The sequence below is a fragment of the Pan troglodytes genome, chromosome 1 (genome assembly GCF_028858775.2).
Source record: "Pan troglodytes isolate AG18354 chromosome 1, NHGRI_mPanTro3-v2.0_pri, whole genome shotgun sequence".
In the NCBI taxonomy this organism is placed as follows: Eukaryota; Metazoa; Chordata; class Mammalia; order Primates; family Hominidae; genus Pan; species Pan troglodytes.
In genome coordinates, this window is record NC_072398.2 from 96,371,702 (window position 1) to 96,393,643 (window position 21,942).

The window sequence follows — 21,942 nt, forward strand, 5'->3', positions numbered from 1 at the left end:
AGTTACAGTTTTCTTAGGAAAATCAGGGTCAGCCTCCTCAAGTGGGTGTAGAAAGGCGGCTTCTACTGGCAAAGAAGACGCAACCAAACCAAACTCAGAGGTATAGTGTTTCCATGGTCATCAGGATTTTCTCATTGGTCCTCATTCCAATTTTCAGGGTCCCATTTCTTCTTCTTCTTCTTTTTTTTTTTTTTTTTTTTGAGACAGAGTCTCACTCTGTCACCCAGGCTGGAGTGCAGTGGTGAGATCTTGGCTCATGGCAACCTCCGCCTCCTGGGTTCAAGTGATTCTCCAGCCTCCACTTCTAGAGTAGCTGGGATTACAGGCATGTGCCACAATGCCAGGCTAATTTTTGTATTTTTTTTTTTAATAGAGACAGGGTCTCACTATATTGTCCAGGCTGGTCTCGAACTCCTGACCTCAAGTGATCCACCGACCTCCGCCTCCCAAAGTGCTGGGATTACAGGCATGAGCTACTGAGCCAGGCCCCCATTTCTTCTTAATCAATGGCCTCACTTTAACTGTAGACATGCTGAGAATTTGGAAATTTAATTGGCATTGTAATTCAGTCATTCACTGAAAAGATTTTGGGTTTAGTTTTTAGCAGTCTCAGCTCTGAGACTACAGAAGATAAGGGTTTCTTTCAGAATAGACATAGAAACTTTCAGGTTATTTATGTGCTGCATGGTTATTTATGTGATGCACAAACTGAGGATTCAAATCCTGGACCTCATCATTTTCTTCTCCCATCTCACTTAACACAATGAGGAGAAACCAGCCAATCTCTTTATATTCATTAGTTTGACAAAAGTATTCGCAGGTAGCAAATCCATAGCCACTCAAAACCTTGTCTCTTATAAGCATTTGATTAGAAACATCCAATAGTGATATTTTGCAAATCCCTATAGCCACGTTTACTATCAGTGTTCTCTTCACTATGGGAAATAGGGTTCATTAGTGCATTTAAATCTAGTTAGGCTAGAAAACAAATTCCAGAAATCCCAGAACTCATTCAGTAAACTTGTCCTTAAGATTCTATTCCTTTAGATTCTGTTATGTTTTGGTAAAGTAAGTGTGAGCAAGAAAGAGAGAAAGAGGACTATTTTGCAGCATTGGTTCAAGTGACTATCAGAGATGGAAAAACCAAAATTTATAAGGAAGGATGGCAGGATGCAGATTCAGGGTAGAGCTGATGTTGCAGTCTCAAATCCAAAATCATTCTGGAGTCAGATTTGGTTTTAACTTCTTATTTTCAGTTTATGGGTACAAGTGCAGGTTTGTTACATAGGTAAACTTGTGCCATGGGGGTTTGTTGTACAGATTATTTCATCACCAAGGTACTAAGCCTAATACCCACTAGTTATTTTTCCTGATCCTCTCCCTTCTCCCACCCTCCACCCTCTGACAGTCCCTCTATGTGTCCACATGTTCTCATCATTTAGCTCCCACTTATAAGTGAGAACATGCAGTGTTTGTTTTTCTGTTCCTGTGTTAGTTTGCTAAGGATAATGGCCTCCAGCTCCATCCATGTCCCTGCAAAGGACATGATCTCATCCTTTTTTATAGCTGCATAGTATTCCATGGTATATAGGCACCACATTTTCTTAATCCAGTCTATCATTGATGGACATTTAGGATGAGTCCGTGTCTTTGCTATTGTGAGTAGTGTTGCAATGAACATACATGTGCATGCGTTTTTATAATGGAATAGTTTATGTTTCTTTGGGTATGTACCTAGCAATGGGATGACTGGGTTGAATGGTAATTGCTGGTCTTTGAGGAATTGCCACACTGTGTTCCACAATGGCAGAACTAATTTACATTCCCACCAAGAGTGTATAAGCATTCCTTGTTCCTGGAGGCAGAATATTTTTTCCGTCTCTGGATATCAGTCTTTTCTCTTAAGACCTTTGACTGATTGGTTGAGGCCTGCCCATATTATGGAGGGTAATCTGCTTTACTCAAACTCTACTGATTTAAATATTAGTCGCATCTAAAAAAAAACATGTTCACAACAACATTTAGACTGGTGAATGGTGCTAGAGCAAGATCTAGGAACCATAGCCTAGCCAAGTTGACACATAAAATTAACCATCACATATGTACATATTTTTGCAAATATAATGGCAAATAAAATTCAAAAAGTCTGGGCACAGTAGCTCACACCTGTAATCCTAGCACTTTGGGAGGCTGAGGTGGGTGGATCACCTGAGGTCAGGAGTTCGAGACCCGCCTGGCCAACATGGTGAAACCCCATCCCTACTAAAAATACAAAAATTAGCAGGGCATGGTGGCAGGTACCTGTAATGCCAGCCACTTGGGACGCTGAGGCAGGAGAATCGCTTGAACCCAGGGGGCTGAGGTTGCAGTGAGCTGAGATTGTGCCACTTCACTCCAGCCTGGGCAAAAGAGTGAAACTCCATTTAAAACAAGCAAACAAACAAAATTTCAAATAACATGTTCAACTTTACTGATATTCAAACAAATGCAAACAAAATAAAAAAGAAATATCTTGAATTTGAGAAAGGAGACTAACAGATTTATTTACTTATTTCAAAATGACAATTATTTTAATGACTAACAAAATAGTATGTGACAGTTGGTAATAAACATATTTTGAGATGGCAATGTGAATTGGCATAACAATTCTGGATAGCAATTTGATACTTATTGAGGTGTAATGAGTTTAAATTTATAATAAGCAAATCTTTTTACACAAAAACATTGTGTTCTAGGAATTTACCTGAAAGTAGAGTTATAATATAGGAGAGATAAATGGATAAGGATGGTCATCACAGGAAATTAGATATAATAAGAGTTCAACAAGAAGAAATTGTAATGGCCTTCCTTCAAGTAGTTGTGTTGCAGGACATTGCTGATTTTGCTCAGGACCCATTCTCACCACCTCTCTTTGCTTTACATATGTACATAGACTCAGGGTATGAGATAAATATATTTTAAAAAACTATACTCAACGATACCAGCAACACTATAATAATAATAGTTTTGTAAAAGAACATCAATTATACTAAAAAAGTTTTGGGAAAATGTTTGAAACAAAATAGATGTTTAGGCTGGGCGCTGTGGCTCATGTCTGTAATCCCAGCACTTTGGAAGGCTGAGGTGGGCAAATAACTTGAAGTCAGGAGTTCAAGACCAACCTGGCCAACATGGTGAAACCCCATCTCTACTAAAAATACAAAAAGTAGCTGGGTATGGTGGCACACACCTGAAATCCCAGCTACCTGGGAGGCTGAGGCAGGAGAAATGCTTCAACCCAGGAAGTGGTTGTTGCAATGAGCCGAGATGGTGCCACTGCACTGCAGCCTGAGCGACAGTGAGACTCCAACTCAAAAAAAAAGTTTAACTATTCTCTCCTTCATAAGTTTTTAATTCAAAGGAATAAATATTAAATTTGCAATAGAGAAAGCTGGCAGATCAAGTGGTCAAAGTTGTATCTCCAGGAATGAGACAATTAGACATCATGTAAGTCTTGATATCATGCTCTAAGGACAACATCACTTTTGAAGGATATTTGCAAAAATGTGTAATCTGAGCCTGGTCAAGAAGAAACATCAGAAAAACCCAAATTGAGGGGCATTCTACAAAACCAATGGTTCTTTAAAAAGGTCAATGTCAAGGAAGACAAAGAAAGACTGAAGAACCATTTCGGTGTGGAGGAGACTGAAGAATCATGGCAACTGTGTCAAGGCAATGGAGATCCTGGATTGGATTTTGAACCAACAAAATTGTCTTTTGTTATAAAGGATATTAGTAGGAAGATTGGTTAAATTTGAATAAGGTCTGTAGATACTAACATCTTGGGAGAGCCTGGAGATGAGGACAGAGTATGAAAAGCAATGAAAAAATAACAATCAGTCAAGGCAAAAAGGAATGCATATTTCTGGTTTTATTGTTTCACATCAGGCTGAGCTATGCAAAAAGACAAGCTGCAAAGGGATATAGGTCTGTGCTTTGGGCTTCCCAGAGCAACCACACATACGCAAACTGAGGTCATTAAATGGCTTGGCTTTGGGGGAGAAGTTTTGGGCCTCTGAACTCCAAGACAGAAGAATCCTCTATACTTGAGTTGAGCCCTCACCAAGACCTCTCAACAACATGGACAGGCCCAGAAGGAGAAGGAAGATGGAAGGGAAATATTTGGCCATTTGTGTTCTTCTAGGCTCAGGATCCACTTTAGCAGCAGCCTCCAGAGTGCTGGCCACTCCCCCCTCCACAGCAGCTGGAGCCCCCGGAGGGCTGGCTGCAGCAGCCAGAGCTCTGGGGTCTGTGGCAGTGGGACCTGCGATGCCTGTGATGGCTCAGACAGCAGCCACCACCCCCAGAACTGCAGCATCCCCCAGAGCTGGAGCTACAGCTGCCCCCAGAGCTGGAGCCACAGCAGCCTCCGGAGCTGACACTGCAGCAGGAAGAGACTGGAGGACACTTAGGGGGACACTTTGGGGGGCATTTAGGGGTGAGGCACTTGGGAGGGCACTTGGGGATGCACGTGGGAGGGGGCTGGCACTGCTGCTGGTTCTGCTGGCAGGACATCTTGGTGTGGGTGTTCAGGAGCTGAGAGAGAGTCAGACAGCAAGTTAGACCCAGGTAGAGGCCACCCCTGCCTATTCTTGCCCTTTCAGCATCATTTCTAATCCCTACATTTTGAAGAACTGCTTAGTGTAGTTGCAGCTAATTAATCACGGGAAGTTTCATTGTGTCTAATAGTTGGCTAAACACACTTATAGCCTCTGTTTTGAACCTAATGCTTTTTATATACTTATAAAATCATAAAGCATTTTCAACTATTTTATAATTAGGAAACCGAAGCCAAAAGATATTAAGAAAGTATTCTCAAAATCAGGCATGTAGTATGTAGAGGAGACATTCTGCTTCAACTACACACCTGAATCATGAAAACAATCTAGAAAGGGGTTTGGAAATAAAATTGTTTCTCAAGGGGAAACAGTCATTCTCTCTTGGAAGAATTTTCTAGATTACCTTGTTGTAAGGACATGGAAGTTCAGAACTGCAAAGGATGTTGGAGGAAAAATATCATTGAATTAAGTGAGAATTGTATACAGGTTTCCAACTTAGTCCAGTGCTCTGACATTTTTCAGCAGACAAACACCTGTACCGAATGCTCAGCACTTATATTTTGTTTGTCTACCGTACTTGTCTCACCAAGTTAAATACCATTAAATGTGAGTTTAAGAGAGTCAGTTAGCTGTGATATCCTCTACACTGGCTGGGAACCACTGTTTCCATCTCATCTTTTCAGGAAAGGACAGTTATATTTTTCAAGGTAAATCTCCCTTTCTGAAAGCGGTTACAGGTGAACATGGCAGGCAATGTTGCAACGCCTTCAGACTAGAGACCCAAGAACTCTAGATCCATCTCATTTCTCCAGAACACCAAGTCACCATCACAGGACTCCTCATTCTCATGTCCCTGGTCTGTCCCCATTGCCTTTGCTCAGTTTTCTTGAGACTCCCTCCTTCACTCTTATGGATACCAGCACCACCCCAGCCCTGGAGGCCCTGCCTGCCCTCCCCTCCTGCCCTGATCTAGGCATCCCTTTGTGGAAGCCCTGCTTCAGTATCCAGGGAACACTTACTGAGGTCACAAGCAGCACAGGAGGTGAGTGGTTGGGGTGCTCTGGCCCTGAGCCCTTTTATCCTGTCCTTTGGGCTCTTCCTCCAGCAGTGAAACAGGGCCTGGGCATGAGAGGACTTGCCTCCTGACACCCACATAGGTCCCGTGACAGGTGGTAACTGGCAGCTCTGCACATGTCTGCCTTCGTGGGTGTTCAAGAGAGCTGCTGCCAGCATGGAATATGGCCACTTAGAAATAGAGGTGGGGTGGGGAAATCCCTACCATAATCTCCTGCCTTGATCTGCCTGAAGGGCACCTGCCTTTAAGGTTCTCACTTCTCATTCTTGGAGCTTTGAACTTTTGGCCCTAATACTGCCCTTCTTGCCTCCCCGGTGTTAATGAGCCCATGCAACCTGGTTCAAACCAAATTGTAATGTATTCCTTCCAATTTTATTCTGTACAGGTTACCCTGATACAATATATACTATGGATTACATGGTTTTAACTCTATAGAAATGGCATCATACTTAAGACACTCATTTTTGACTTGTTCTCTTCCTTAAACATTATTTTTGCTAGTTACTCAAGTTGATCTGTATAGCCATAGTTTACTCATTTTTACAACTGTGTAGTATCCATCTTATGAATGCATCATGATTTGTTAGCCTCTCTCTTTTGGATGGACATTTAGAGTGTTTTCACTTTTCACTGTATCAATATTGCAGCTAAGGAAATTTTTGTGCTTGTCTACTTGTGTATTTTTGGGAGAGTCTCACCAAGTTATGTACCTATAAGTGGAACTGTTGAATTTTGGATCACACCCATCTCTCCAAATTGCTCATACTGATTTCAGTTTGCACCTATGGTGTATAAGAATCATTCTTGCTGCACATTGTTGCTAAACTTCAATAATTGCCATTCGATGGATGTGCACTGGTATCTGTCAGTAGTTTAATATGTGTTCCTCTGCTTTGTAGTGATCACAGCATCTTTTAATGTATTTTTGGTTAATTGAGGTTTCCCTTCTGTGACTTGTCTGCTTTTTCTCGAAAATGTTTTTCAATTTGTTTATCTCCTTTTGTTAGGATTTGTAAATGTTCTTTACATATTCTAGTTACTAATGTACTGCTATTAAATGTGTTGTGAATATCTTTTCCAAACAAATATGTTCTTGTTTGCATTTTAATGGTGTCATTTGATGAACTAGTGTTTTATTTTTAACATAGTTGAATTTCTTCAACAATAACTATATTGTTTGCAATTTTCATGATTTTAATAAATCTCAACCATTTGTAAGTTTAGAAATCTTTTCCCTATCTTTAAAAAGTTGAAAAATTTTTCTTTTTAAAAATGAAGGTTTTTATTCAATCAAGAAAGGAATTTTTGTACATTTTATGTATTTTAAACATTTTTCTGAATGGATAACCAATTGTCTTAGTATTGTAATCAAATTTTCCATTTTCCCCGACTCATCTGAAATACCTATGGGTCAGAATCAATTTTTCACATTTCCGTAGATTTATGATTGGGTGAACAATTCTTGTCATTGCCAATTTGTCAACACCTCTGAGAACATCCTGTTGCCTTAATTACCATAGGTGTATAATCAATTGCGGTATCTAAATCACACAGGTTTCATCATTCCTTAAGATTGTCTTGGTGATTATTAAACCTTTGTCATTTTATATAAACATTAGAGCCAGTTTGTCACATCCTACACAATGAAGATGAAGCAAAACAAATCATTATTAGAATTTTGATGAAAACATCATTGAGAATATGCATTAATTTATGAAGAATTATTTTATTTTATTATAATTTTTTTCTACTCACCCATAAATATGGTATATCTCTTTATTATGGTATTCTGTAATGCTGTTTAATAGTCTTCTCATTTTAACAAATATATTTTACATTAAAATTGTATTTTAGACTTTATGTATTTTTGCTATTTTAAATGGCAATTTTTAAAATTATATTTTTGAATTATTTGTTGCTGGTTAATGCAAATTTATTCTTACATCTTGCAACTTTTCTAACTCTTAATATTATTTTAATTTTCTATAGTAATCATTCTTGTCTATATATCTTCTTTCTCAAAGTTTTTTCTCCTTAAGTTAAATTCTTGAAAGTACAACTGTTGGATAAAAAGTATGCGCATTTAAAATTTTGATTTGTATACAGAAAATTATTATTTGTTGAGTAATGGGTCACCAAATGTCATCTTAATTTTCATTATTATGCCAATTTATAAGACCCATTTCCTATCACCTTCAGTAATACTGTTTTGTTATTGATTTTAAGTTTCTTCTAGTTCAATATAAAGGAATATCTTCTAATCCTTATCATCCTTGAAATGGATGGGCTGTGCTTCTAGATCAGAACTACTAATGTAAGCTGAGTAACCAATGTCTTCACTACTCTCGTATTAAATACATTGTTTGGAACAACATGAGCCACAGCCAGGCAATTCAGTGGCAGACTCAGACCTCATCCTTGAAAGACCATCCTTGTTTTATATACTAGTCTTTGGTTATTTGTATATGCAAATATGAAATAACAAATTTCAAAATGTATTTGTCATGTATTTCTTTCCAAGCTCTCTGTTTGTTCATGCACTTTGCCCATTCATTTGTAGATAGGCTTATTTCTTTTCTATAAAGTTGTAAGGACTTACTATTTATCATAGATTTTAATACTGTTCCTGACTTACATACTTTACTTTTTCTCAGCTGGTTATTTATATTTTTCATCTTTTAAAATTGTGCTTTCTGACATATAGTATTCCTTTCACTATGTGATGAGATCTATCAAGTTTTTTCATGCTTAAATATTTTATCCAATTACTTATAAAGAAATAATCAGATAGTCTGTATATCCTTCTAATAATTTTGGAGTATCAGTTTATTGTTACTACTTGATGCAGGGGTTGCAGAGGAAGGAAACAAATTAAAAATCAGTCATGTGTGGTGCTGGCTCTGGGACACAGAGTAAAATCCACTAAGTCTAAGTTAATTTTTACTGGGTCTCAGCATTCTTCCCACCAATCTCTTGTGATATGAGAGCCTGACAACATAGAAATGTTTTCTCAGAAAATCACTCCTTTGCTAGTGCATATTGTTAGCATTAAAATGGTACCAAATTCAATAAATTTCAAATGCTATTGAAATCTAACACCAAACATAAGGAAACAATCCTCATGATGTTACATCATATTGCTACCTTATTAACCCAATCCATGTCAGATTAATTGACAGTTTGGGTGCTACCCTTTATGGTATCAGAGTCATGGACAGAATAGCTTCTAATCCTCATCATCCTTGGAATGAATGGGCTGGGCTTCTGGATCAGAACTGGCAATGTAAGCTGAGTAATCAATATCTTGACTACTCTATTATTAAATACATTCTTTGGAACAGCATGAGCCATAGCCAGGTAATTCAGTGGCAGACTTCTGCAGGGTGATAAGGCTAGTATACTGTAATGTAAATGTCTCAGAGTGAGAATTCCAATGATGATGGCTTAAGTCATACACAAGTAAAGATGATGCTAATAGTAATCAATTCATTTTTAAATTGCTTACCTATGGAGTCCACCTCTGTTTTAGAAACTGTTGAGGGGTACATAAATATAAGAACAAAGCTGCAGAATCAAGGATAGTTTATTGTAGTCATATTTGAAAATTAAGACTTATAAAGAACTTACAGTTGAATGGCACTGTTTTAGAAATGCATAGGTCACAGAATAAAGCCTGGATGTTGAAGAAGGAGCGTTATCCAAATGAATATAAATTGTTCTATCATAATGACATATGAATGTGTATGTTCACTCCAGCACTATTCACAATAGCAAAGACATGGAATCAACCTAAATACCCATCAATGGTAGACTAGATAAAGAAAATGTGGTACACATATACCATGGAATAGTATGCAGCCATAAAAAAGAATAAGATCATGTCCTTTGAAGCAACATGGATGGAGCTGGAGGCTATTATCTCTCCTTAGAAAGCAGCTATAATTTAAAAATATTAATGCATTGGCATTGGTTTAGAGAAAATGACATGTTATAAGCTCTCCACCAGAAACTTCCTTTGCATTATTTCATTGACTCTCAGCCATCCCTGGACAATTGTTTTTATATTATCTCTATTACAGAGTTGACAAACTGAGAACAAGAATGATGAGGTATTAATGCTTTTCATAAGGTCATGCAGGTAATAAGTGGCAGAATCAGGTTTCTCTCTAGGTCTGAGTCTTTAACCAGTTACCTAATGGCTTTAATACAGAAGCACACACACACACACACACGCACACACACACTCTCTCTCTCTCTCACACTCACACACACACACACAACTATAAGATAGTTGAGGGTTGGAGGATTCTATGAAACTTGAGTTAAGCCAGGTTGCCCAGAGCCACAGAGGTAAGATTTGGGAGTTAACAAAACAGAGAACTCAAGCTCTAAGACTAAACAGGTTAGGTATTCTCCACGGAGAACAACACAGGAAATGATGGTAGGGATTTTCCCACTCCATTTCTATTTCTAAGTGGCCATAGTCCAAGCTGGGAGCAGCTTTTCTGAGCCCCATGGAGGAAGGCAAGTAAGGAGCTGCCAGTCACCACCCACCTCAGAACCCATGTGGGTGTCAGAAGGCAGGTCCTCTCATGCCCAGGCCCTGTCTCACAGCTGGAGGCAGAGCCCAGGCCAGGATAAAAGGGCTCTGGGCCTGAGCACTCCATCCACTCACCTCCTGAGGTGCTGAAGGACCCTGTGCTGCCTGTGACCCCGGTAAGTGTTCTTTGAGAATAGGAGCTGGGGCTTCCACAGAGGGTTGCTCAGCCCTAGGCAGGAGGGGAGGCTGGGCAGGACCTTGAGGGCTGAGATCCATCTGGATAGAAGTCAAGACCTTAGAAAGATTGAAGGAGGATGTGCTCAGGAGGCAGGGAGAGGCCCAACTGGTAACACAAATAAGAATTAGATGTCTCTGTCTTTGTGCTTCAGCTGGTTGAGTTTTAAGGACAGAGGGAGTTGAAGCCCAGGCAAATAGACTCTGCTAGAACAGCTTCAAATAGGACACTTACTTTTCAGAGCAAAACTGTGACACTCCTTGCAAATTTGAACTGGAGATAGTAGTTCTCAATCAGTGGAGTAGAGATAATTAATGGATCTTTTAGGGCTTTTTGAAACTCACTTATCTCTAGATTCAAATTGGAATTGAGAATCTCTTTAAGTAGTTAGACATAGCAAGCTGAGGATCACTGTGCCAACATGTTACTGTGAGGCCTTTGTGTGATGAATATGGCAGTGCACCAGCCTAGAGCCAGGGCACCTGAGTTCAAATCCCCTCTATGCACCAAAAATACTGTTCTCCAGCATCTTCCTTAACAAAGGGAGCCTGTGAGACCAGCCTGTCTCCAAAACCATTTACAATTGTACATGTGCAGGTTTTTACAAGACAAAGTCTCCTAGGAAGTTACTCCAAGAGATAATCCTTCATTATCTTTTTCCAAGAAAATATTTATATCCCCAGGTTTCCACACTGGACAGTTTCAGGGTTTTATTTGACACAATGAGAAAAACTGCTTCCTTTAATTTACTAAATGTTTAATCTTGACAGATATTTTTTCATATGGCTTACTGCCTCAGTTTCCTTCTTTGTAAAAGATATAGTAATTCTTGACTGTCTTAAGATGAAATTGTGAACTCAAAAGATACAGTGTGAGAGCATTTGCCAAACTACAAGAAATAACAAAATTTTCAGTGATTAATGATTTACCATGACATTTGAACAGTTCATCAAAATAAAGGAAATAGAAACAATGTGGAAAGGACAAGAATAGGCAGGGGTGGCCTCTGCCTAGGTCTGACTTGCTGTTTGACTCTCTTTCAGCTTCTGAATCCGCCACCAAGATGTCCTGCCAGCAGAGCCAGCAGCAGTGCCAGCCCCCTCCCAAGTGCACCCCCAAGTGCCCTCCCAAGTGCCCCACCCCAAAGTGTCCCCCAAAGTGTCCCCCTAAGTGCCCTCCTGTCTCTTCCTGCTGCAGTGTCAGCTCTGGAGGCTGCTGTGGCTCCAGCTCTGGGGGCAGCTGTGGCTCCAGCTCTGGGGGATGCTGCAGTTCTGGGGGTGGTGGCTGCTGTCTGAGCCACCACAGGCGCCGTAGGTCCCACTGCCACAGACCCCAGAGCTCTGGCTGCTGCAGCCAGCCCTCGGGGGGCTCCAGCTGCTGTGGGGGCAGGAGTGGCCAGCACTCTGGAGGCTGCTGCTGAAGTGGACCCTGAGCCTAGAAGAGCAGAATCCAGGACAGCAAACTGCCAAGGACATCCCCCTTCTCCTACTAGGCCTGCCTGAGAGGCTCACAGGTCCAAGGGAAAGCTCTGAACTTGCCAAGAGCATATCTTCTCCCTGGAGTCCAGAAACTCAGATCCTCTCCTGGATCTCCATTCACTGGCCTTGGACCTCACCTTTGTGGCTACCCTCCCACGCTCTGTCTAAGCCCCTAGCTTACTCAATGTCATTTGCAGCGTGCATCTGCTGATTAAAGGACTAAAACAAGGAATCTGCTCAGTGTCTTGTTCTATGAGGACCCTATTCTCCTTGAGCGGCTCTTGTTCTCTTCACCTTGTCCTCTGCAGTTTGTGGCCTTGGAACCTCAGGGGACAGTGGGGCACTCTGGAGTGAATTGGGGTTAATGGGGGCAGGAGTGGGAAGGGACTATTGCTCCCAACTCTGTCTGTCCTATGTCAACTGGCCTGAAGCAGCATTGCTTCTGACCAAGTCTGAACTGTCTCTTATAAACATAGCTTCTTTGTTTCTGGTCCCTTTCAAGGGCTTGACCAGTCTCTCCATGCTTCTCTTTCTCTGTGAGTGCAGTCTGCTCCTCCTGACCTAGCCCCACCAATATCCTTCCTCCCTCACACACATCACCTGCAAAAACACACACTTCTGCACATCTCCAGGAGCACACACAAACATGCACACACATGCATGTATATACATGGATAAAAAAAGAAAAATATAATAAGTAAACAAATGAAATAAAAGAGAACAAAACCCATGAATATATTTTGAAAATGCAGTTTTCCCGCTGACTACTTCTGCAATAAGTTTAGTTCCAGGCACATTTGCAAGTAAAAATTGCTTTTCTATTAACCTTCCATCAAATCTTGTTGCTTTCTTCCTTCTCCATCTTCATTAAATTATCTACACTCTATTCCAGAACACACTCCCTGTACCATATTTCTTAACTTGCCCATGACTCTCTATAGAAAAATGCATGTGCTTCTTAAGTATTATATTTAAGACTTAACAGAAAGTGTTTCCAACTTCTTTTCTAAGTCTTACCATTCATACCTTCCATGAAACCCCAGCACTAATACTGCTGACAGGATTTAAAAAGTTTTAACCACCCATCTGTCCATGACCTTGTACTAGTAGCTGATGGGGACTACACAATATAGGTCACAAATTGTGCTGTCCAAAGTTTTGTTAAAACCTGATTCATGAGATATGTCAAAAAAAAAAAAAAGGAAAATGGAGCAAGTGAGATTTGAACTGCAGTGTCTCAGAGAGAAAAAAAATATTGAAATAAAACATAGAGGTAAAGTAGGAAGAGACATCTTCAAAGTATAGCTAATAGGCAGTCCTGCTTAGCAAAGCATAAATTAGAGGAATTGTACAGGGTCTTATGCACAGAGCCTTGAATGTCACTCAATGGACATTGACCTTGATCCTGAACACAGTGCAGAGCTCTGGATGAGATTTTCTTAATGGTCAGGGGTACTTATTTCTGGAGTGCGGGATGGTGTGGAAAGATCATTTTCAGATTCCAGTGAAAATTAGAATCATGGAGAAACCCTAGAGAAGTAAGGCATTGTAACTTCAGGGAAGGCCATGCATCTTGAGATATATGATACTGTAATAATAGAACAAGGCCGATTATATATCCATATCTATATAATCTACTTCTATATCTATCTATGCCTATGTTCATATACATAACTCAGATATTGATTCCCTATACCCGTTATGACCTGGATATTGGTATTATTGTGGCCATTTCTACCTCATCACACATTCTGGAGAATTGTTCTGGACACTTCCTGAAAAGAGAACTTTTTCACATGATTACTCCCTAGTCTAATTTGCTTTCATCTAATTAGTTCTTTTATTTTTTAAATAACATTTTCCTCAAGATACAAAAGGAACACCTGTTATATACCAAATTGACATTAGTAAATCTTAATCTCCTAAAAATGTTTTTAAATAGACCTTCAGACGAAAACTTTTGTTCATGTTGAAACAAAGCAATAACACTAAAACTTTCCCATTGTATTTCAAGACCTCCTATTTTTTCAGGTCTTCCAGCCTCCTCCACTAGGGAACTCTTTTCCATGGGGTCCTTCACTCCACATAGTGCCCGAGACTTGGACCATCTCAAAAAGTGTTCATTCCCTTTAAAATTATTGATAGACAGGTGTTTCATATGAGGGTTCACTGTGTTACAGGAACTTTAATGTGCATTTTCTTTCTACAATTTCATTGATCCTCACGACATCCTGGAGACTAATCTTTATTATCTTCATTTTAAATTTCGGGAAACGGAGGATGAGATAATTTGGGATTTTCAGAAGTCACACAGCTAATAAGTGACAGAACCAGGATTCTGTCCCAGATGTGTCTGACTCCTACCAGGCTTGTAACTGTGATGGCATAGACATGTATTTGCACACACATGCGTACACACACACACACACACACACAGAATCTGGGACACATCAGGGACATTAAAAGACTTCTGTAAAATTTTGGTTTAAATGATACCATCAGGGATATAGAAAAAGAGGACTTGGGAGGCCAAACTCCAAGAAAAAGGCCTAAGGCAGCTCCAAGAAAAATGAGGTGGCACTGATGGGAGCTATTCTGATCTCCTGTGGAGGGAGGCAGGTGAGAAGCTGCTGGTTATCACCTGGTCATACAACCCATGTTGGTGACAAGAGGCGGGTCCTCTTATGCCCAGGTGCTGCCTCACCCATCAGGAGCACAGCCCAAGACCAGGATAAAAGGGCCTCCTTGATACTGTTCCAGTGTGAGATTCAGGAAAAGACTCTCTCATCTCCATAAATAATTAACACTCAATCATTAGTAAAGTGTTGTTCAGGACTGCACACTGTTTAAGGGTAAATGTCCAAATTCCTGCAGTGAAATAAGACTTTGTGTGCTCCCTCGCATTTAAGCCTTTGTCATGTACTCTCAGAAATGACCTGAAGCTGAACCGGATTATTTTTTGTACTTTGATTATGCTTCTCTCTGTGATGCAAGCCATGGTCTCTGCCCTTCCAGGACAGCGTGGCTCAATCCCACTTTTTTTTCCCTTCTTGTGGCATATCACTCTAATGAGATAATAGTAAATTATTTGATGGCCTGCCTTGAGTGTTTTATATTTGTTTACCTCAATATTCAACACAGAGCTATGCACACAATGGATATTTAATGACTTTTAAATCCTCTCATTGGTAATAGCATTGACTTTACAGTTTATAAACAGCTATTCCTTATGACTCAGGCCATCCTTATAGGAGACACACTCTGAGACAGGCTCAGTGAGGTGTGTGAGCCACATCACCTTGAGAGGTCTGGCACCGTCTTTCTTGGGTATGACGTTTGTTCTCCTGCTCAGATTGTTCCAAAAGGCTTAGTAATGGGGCAGTGGTCAGGACATTGGGTCCCAGGTTGTCACAATGGCAGGTATACTCAGAAGTTCAACTCCTGGTATCTAGGATGATGGGTCTGGGATGCCATCTGGTCCATGCCTCTGCCTTCATGCAGGGCAACCCCAAGCCCTCAACTGACGTAACTCAGATGTAGGTGATGAGTCAGCAACATAGTTGTATCAGAAAGACTGGAAATTAAGTCTTGGCTTTGAGAAATCACAGCCTAGCTATCAGGTCAATACAGACATGTTGATCAGCAAAGCACTGATTTTTCTGAGGGTCAAGGCATTTATCTTTTACATCATCAACATTTTATCATAACATGGGATGGAAGGAAACATTACTGAGATCTAACTGGAAATATAATACTTTAAGCAGAGTTATATTTTTATCTCTGTGCATCACAGCCAGCACCAAGGAAACTGGTGATCTTGTTTTGCTTTCTCATGTTGACAAACTCTTAATAATTATACATGAAGGAACTCATACAACTGAATGGCAACAACCAAACAACCCAATTTAAAAACGAGTAAAAGACTGAATAGCTATTTCTCAGACATACAAATGTCCAACAGGTATACAGAAAAAGGTTCTCAATCTCACTAATCATCAGGGAAATGCAAATCTGAACCACAATGAGATATCGCTTCATGCCTGTTAAAGTGGCTATTATCAGAAGGATGAAATATAACAAGTGTTGGCAAGGATGTGGCAAAAAGGGAATTCTTGTACACTGTTGGTGGAAATATAAATTGGTACAGCCATTATGTAAAACCGTATGGAATTTCCTAAAAGTATAGAAAATAAAACTACCTCATGATCTGCTAACTCCACTTCTGGAAATAAAATCAGTATTTTCCAGAGATATCTGTACTCCCAGCATTATTTCAGCATTATTAGCAATAACCAAGATCTGGAAACAACCTAAATTTCTGTCAGTGGATGAATGAATTTTAAAAATTCTGAATATATATACTATATAGCAGAAGGAATATTATTCAGCCTTAGAAAAGAAGACAATCCTTGATTCTGCTGATGTGATGCATTATGTCTATTTATTTGCATATGTTGAACCATTCTTGCATTTCTGGGATGAATCCAACTTGAACATGGTGAATAATCTTTTTAGGGTAGTATTGAATTCTGTTTGCTAGTATTTTGTTGAGGATTTTTGCATCTATATTCATCAGAGATATTGGTCTGTAGTTTTATTTTTCTATTGTGTCTGTTTGGTTTGGTATCAGTGTGATTCTGGCTTTGTAGAATGAGTTTAGAAGTATTTGGTGTTCTTCAGTTTTTTGAAATAGTTTGAGTAGAATCAGAATTAGCTCTTCTTTAAATGTTTGGTAGACTCCAGTAAGGAATCTATCAGGTCTGGGGCTTTTTCTTGATGGGAAACTTTTTATTACTGCTTTAATCTCATTACTCATTATTGGTCTGTTCAGGTTCTCTATTTCTTTATGGTTCAATCTCGGTAGGTTGTCCAGTAATTTATCTATTTTTTTCCAGGTTTTCCAATTTGTTGGTGTACAGTTGTTCATAACAGTCTCTAATTATCCTTTACATTGCTGTGATATGTTATTATGTTTCATTTTTTATCTGATTTCATTTTTCTGGGGCTTCTCTCTTTTTTTCTTGGTCTAGCTTAAGTTCTGTCAATACAGGCTGAAAAAGCATTCAATAAAATTCAACATCTCTTGGTGGTTAAAAACCTTCAAGACATTGCATGTAGAAGGAACATACCTCAACATGATAAAACCCACACCTAATACTATACTGAATGAGGAAAAATGGAGAGGCTTTCTATTAAGTATGAAATAGGACAAGGATGCCCACTTTCACCACTTTAATTCAACATACGGTAGAAGTCCTAACTGGAGTAATTAGCCAAGGAAAAGAGATAAGTGGCATCCAGATTTGAAAGGAAGAAGTCAAATTATCCTTTTTGCAGATAACATGATATTAGATTTAGAAAAACTAAAGACTCCACCAAGAAACTCTTAGAAATGACAAATTTAGTAAAGTGGCAGGATACAAAATCAACATACAAAAATCAGTAGTGTTTCTATACACTTATAGAAATCAATCTGAAAAAGAAATCAAGAAAACAATCTCATTTATAATAGCCACAAAAATAAAATAGCCAGAAATAAATTTAACCAAAGAAGTGAAAGAACTACAATGAAAGCTAAAAGCATTGATGAAGAAATAGAAGAAGACACAAACAAATGGAAAGATGTCTCAGGCTCATGAACTGGAAGAATTAATATTGTTAAAAAGTCTACAGTATTCAAAGTGGTCTACAGATTCAATGCAATCTCTGTTGAAATACCACGCGAGCCAATTCTCCCTAATAAACTCCCTTTCATGTATACATATATCCTATTAGTTCTGTCCCTCTGGAGAACCCTGACTAATACAACAGAAAAAAAAAGGCTTAACATTTTTATGGAACCGTAGAAGACTCCAAATAGCGAAAGTGCTCCTGAGTAAAAAAGAATAAAACTGGAGGCATCATACTACCTGATTTCAAATTATACTACAAAGTTATACTAACCAAAACGTATAGTGCTGGCATAAAAACAGATGTATGAACCAAAAAAAAAAAAATAGAAAATCCAGAAATAAATCCATAAACTTATAGCCTATTTTTAAACCTTACTGCAAATAATGATTAATAAATAATCAACTACATTTTTAGAGTGTTCCTTGCAATTGTGGTTACAAAAGGGTGTATACACTTGGTAAAACTAATTGAATTGTATATTTTAAAAAGGGGTTTTATTGTGTGAAAGTTATACATCAATAAAAGTGATTTAAGTTTAAAAACTAAAGATTTATTCCATATATTGTGAGTATATATAAATATGTGTGTATATATACACATGTACACACACGTATATTTATATGTCTACTACGTGTACATACAATATGGAGGAGGAGTCCGGGGAGATTGTTAGTGGAAGGAGTGGGGAACGAGGAACACAAGAGTGAAGAGGTGATAGTGGGAAGGAGGATGAAGTTGGCCTCCTGGCCATGCCTGAGGGATGCAGTTACATAGGTGAAAGGAACCAGAATTTGAAAGAAAAATATTTCTCAATGATATTTCAGTCCCTTGGTTTAAAAGGAAAACACAGAAGAAGAAAAAACACAAAACACACAAAAATGCAAGCTTTTTCCTCCTGACCCCTTTCCCCATCCTCTGTCCACCAAGGCCTCAGCAGCCACCAGCAGACACAGGGGAGCAGAACAAGGATGACACAAACAGGAAAATCAAGCAGGCTGGTAGCAAATTGGGGAGCAGATTCTGGATTTTATTTCTTCAGTTCAGGCAGCACAGAATACAGCACCGTGAGCTGGGGAGGAACTAGGTGTGTGCTTTGGAGTTCCCAGGGCAGCCATGGATCTGCAGAAGAAAGTCTCTAAATGCCATTAAGGAGAAAGATTTGGGGTTTCCTGACACCAGAGCAGAGGGATTCTCCAGGCAAGACTTCAAACTTTTGCTGGAACCTCTCAGCTATTCAGGCAGAATCAGAAGGAAGAGGAAGTCAAGGTCCACTTCAGCAGCAGCCTCCAGAGTGCTGGCCGCTGCCCCCTCCGCAGCAGCTGGAGCCCCCCGAGGGCTGGCTGCAGCAGTCAGAGCTCTGGGGTCTGTGACGGTGGGACCTGCGGCGCCTGTGGTGGCTCAGGCAGCAGCCACCTCCCCCAGAGCTGCAGCAGCCCCTAGAGCTGGAGCCACAGCCGCCCCCAGAGCTGGAGGCACAGCAGCCTCCGGAGCTGACACTGCAGCAGGAAGAGACTGGAGGGCATTTAGGGGGACATTTAGGGGCGGGGCACTTGGGAGTGCACTTGGGAGGGGGCTGGCACTGCTGCTGGCTCTGCTGGCAGGACATCTCGGTGGTGGGTGTTCAGGAGCTGAGGGAGAGTCAGATAACAAGTCAGACCCAGGCAGAGGCCACCTCTGCCGCTGTGACACTCTTAGCACCTCTCAAGTATAAAAGCATCATCTTCAGTAGTTTTATTTCCAATAATTTCCTCAAAATCTCACATCATCTTTTTCAAGATATCTTTGGATGTCAGACAACTGTAAACTAAGACTAAACAATATTGCAAAATGCATCTAAGATTCTGATGTGTTGTCAGTGGAGGAGGAAATTATTACAAATATATCTTAAGACTGAAATTGTCTAATTTATGAGTCATTTAAGAGAAAATTATTTTTAAAGGAGAAGAAGCAGTCATTCTCTCTGGTCATAACTTGCAAGACGATTTTGCTTTGGAAGGTCAGCATTGTGCAGGATCTCGGAGACTACTAGGTCAGTAAACTCACTTCAGTAGAGACAGATAAACTTAGCAATTTCTGCAGAACTAGTACTTGAACCCTGACCCCCTGATCTCAGGTTGGAGCTCAGACTTCCTCACTCACCACCTGCTCAGGCTGATGGGATGACACGGTGGGTCTCAGGCTTGGTGTGTCCTAACCAAGCTGGGAAGTTTGTGAACAAATCTCAGACCCATGAAAATGTGGGGTTCATAAACCCCAAAGAGTCTTTATTCCCATGTCCACAGCTCTAGTTCTTCCCTTGCAGGCAGAGACAGGGTTGTATCTTCAGAGGTGGGCTTCCCTCCCGTGGGCTGCCAGAGTGGAGCAGGTCTCTGTGCTTCAAAGTTCCCATTCTGGAACACCCACCTCATCCCAGAGCAGTTTGTTTCCTCTAGAGTTCAAAGGCACATGGCACAGCCCGCCAGCTCTTTTCCTCTTTTCCTTCCTGCTCCCAGTTAGCGCCAGATCCCTTTTTGCCCCCGCCCCTTCAATCTTTTCTAAACTCTCCACCTCTGACAACATGGCCCTAGCCCCGGAGGCCCTGCCCCTCCTTCCCTCCTGCTCTGTTCTGAGCATCCCCGCTCCTATTCTTACCAGAGTCACAGGCAGCACAGGGTTCTTTAGCACCTCAGGAGGTGAGTGGATGGGGTGGTCTGGCCCTGAGCCCTTTTATCCTGGCCTGGGCTCTGCCCCAGCTGTGAGACAGGGCCTGGGCATGAGAGGACCTTCCTTCTGACACCCACGTGGGTCATGTGATGGTTGGTGACTGACAGCTCCTCACCTGCCTGTCTCCCCAGGCTCAAGGCAGCCACTCCCAGGTAGGAAAGTGCCTACTTGAAACGGGGTTCCAGGATGACTCCTACCATCACCCACCTCATTTACTTGAAGGCTGCTTGTCCTGAGAGCCTCTCAGTTCTCAGTCTTAGAACTTAGGACCTATCTCATTTCTGTCTCTTCCGAAGTACCTGATGCTCCGTGCAGCCTGGGTTGAAGTTGAAGTACTAATCCCTGAGGTTTCCATGCATGTTTATTTCTGTCCCTGTGCACCACCAAACTGTGTGGCTGTGGCTGCAGTGTAGACATCTACACAAGTAAAACCCTGGAAGTAGAACCCGGCCCAGGACCAGGCCCTGTGAGATGGGACTATTGAAACTATTTAGCCTGTACCATTTTTTAAACCATAAAGCTGGAAGATGAAAAAGAATTAGTTACAGAAGAATTAGTTGGTTGTGAAAGTCAATAAAGTAACACAAAAAAGAGAAAATGTGCCTGACAGAGAGACTGAAACGTTGTAGGCTCTGAACAAGTGAAACATTCATAACTTGCTGAATACAGAATGAAGATACTGATCTTTGTTTAACAAACGAAGCACAGCTTTTTTCTAATGAGAGTGAGTCTGGCTGTTTGGTGATCTGTTTGCTTTTAAATAGCCCTTTTCTTCTGGTGGGGTCCTTGATGTGTCAGCACTGAGATGTGAACAAGGAAGCAGCTCATTAGAGAAACAAGAAGCAGCAGCTCTGCTCTTTGTATTAGTGTGAGAATTTGGACTTTTCTGGGTTCACACTGGGAGCACCGGATGATGGTCACAGATGAGAAACAGGAAGAAAAGAGACATGGTTTTGAGACATTATAAGTCTACGCTTCCATGTGGGGTCAAATGGCTGGCGGAACCCCGTCCCGGACCATAAGGGGATGGGTGCCTTTTAAGAACAAGAGTCCTTAATATTTAATGTGAACGTGTTTATGCTGCTACTTTGGAAGCCCCTGTCGTCTCTCTCCACTAGAATCACTAGCTTTCTACATGTCCACAGGATTTATATGAATGGAGTGTTCTGAATTTATACATTTTTAGGATATTAATGAAATGGGCTGCTGTTCATTCTAGAACACACTAGTCATTAAGACAGCCATGACTGCAAGGTTATCCACAAATTAAACTATTTCTTCAGAGGAAGACCAAGAAAAGCCAGATTAAACCATATGAGGGACAAGTCCTCTTCTTCCCAGCCCCTGACAGACTCTGGATATGCCCAGAACTTGGGAATGATATCTAGGTCAAAATGGACATGGTGACCCTAACCAAAACGTGGTGGAGATACATGTGTATTTATAAACACATATACAGAGCATACATATTGAGAGAGATGTATATGTGTGTGTACCACCTGTCTCAGAGCATCAATTATTACAGCTGCCCAGACTCCTGTGATAACGTAGTATCTCCAAACACTGTAGTGTGTCTTTGATTCTGTTCTTTTATGACATCCAAGAAAACACTCTTCCATCCCTGTACATAATTAACACTA

The 21,942-nt window shown here is 40.5% G+C and overlaps 3 protein-coding genes across 3 annotated transcripts; 1 reads left to right on the top strand and 2 right to left on the bottom strand.

Annotated features, from left to right (window-relative positions):
- Positions 1-3,892: 3,892 nt before the first annotated feature.
- Positions 3,893-5,030, bottom strand: LCE1B (late cornified envelope 1B). Its single transcript, XM_001136268.5, has one exon. It carries the CDS (start codon positions 4,552-4,554, stop codon positions 4,198-4,200), a length of 357 nt encoding a protein of 118 aa, XP_001136268.4. The 5' UTR covers positions 4,555-5,030; the 3' UTR covers positions 3,893-4,197.
- A 6,461-nt stretch (positions 5,031-11,491) lies between these two features.
- On the top strand, positions 11,492-12,158 carry LOC134807732 (late cornified envelope protein 1C). The gene has a single exon (XM_063788509.1). It carries the CDS (start codon positions 11,512-11,514, stop codon positions 11,866-11,868), a length of 357 nt encoding a protein of 118 aa, XP_063644579.1. The 5' UTR covers positions 11,492-11,511; the 3' UTR covers positions 11,869-12,158.
- A 6,523-nt stretch (positions 12,159-18,681) lies between these two features.
- LCE1D (late cornified envelope 1D) lies at positions 18,682-20,281 on the bottom strand. Its single transcript, XM_024355406.2, has 2 exons — positions 20,231-20,281; positions 18,682-19,227 (listed from the first exon to the last, which is right to left on the bottom strand). The coding sequence occupies exon 2, from the start codon at positions 19,203-19,205 to the stop codon at positions 18,873-18,875; it is 333 nt and encodes a 110-aa protein (XP_024211174.1). The 5' UTR covers positions 19,206-19,227; positions 20,231-20,281; the 3' UTR covers positions 18,682-18,872.
- Positions 20,282-21,942: the final 1,661 nt, after the last annotated feature.

Excerpts from the sequence above, each read along its gene's own strand:
- LOC134807732 (XM_063788509.1), top strand. The coding sequence starts at position 11,512 with ATGTCCTGCCAGCAGAGCCAGCAGCAGTGCCAGCCCCCTCCCAAGTGC.
- LCE1D (XM_024355406.2), bottom strand. The coding sequence starts at position 19,205 with ATGTCCTGCCAGCAGAGCCAGCAGCAGTGCCAGCCCCCTCCCAAGTGC.
- LCE1B (XM_001136268.5), bottom strand. The coding sequence starts at position 4,554 with ATGTCCTGCCAGCAGAACCAGCAGCAGTGCCAGCCCCCTCCCACGTGC.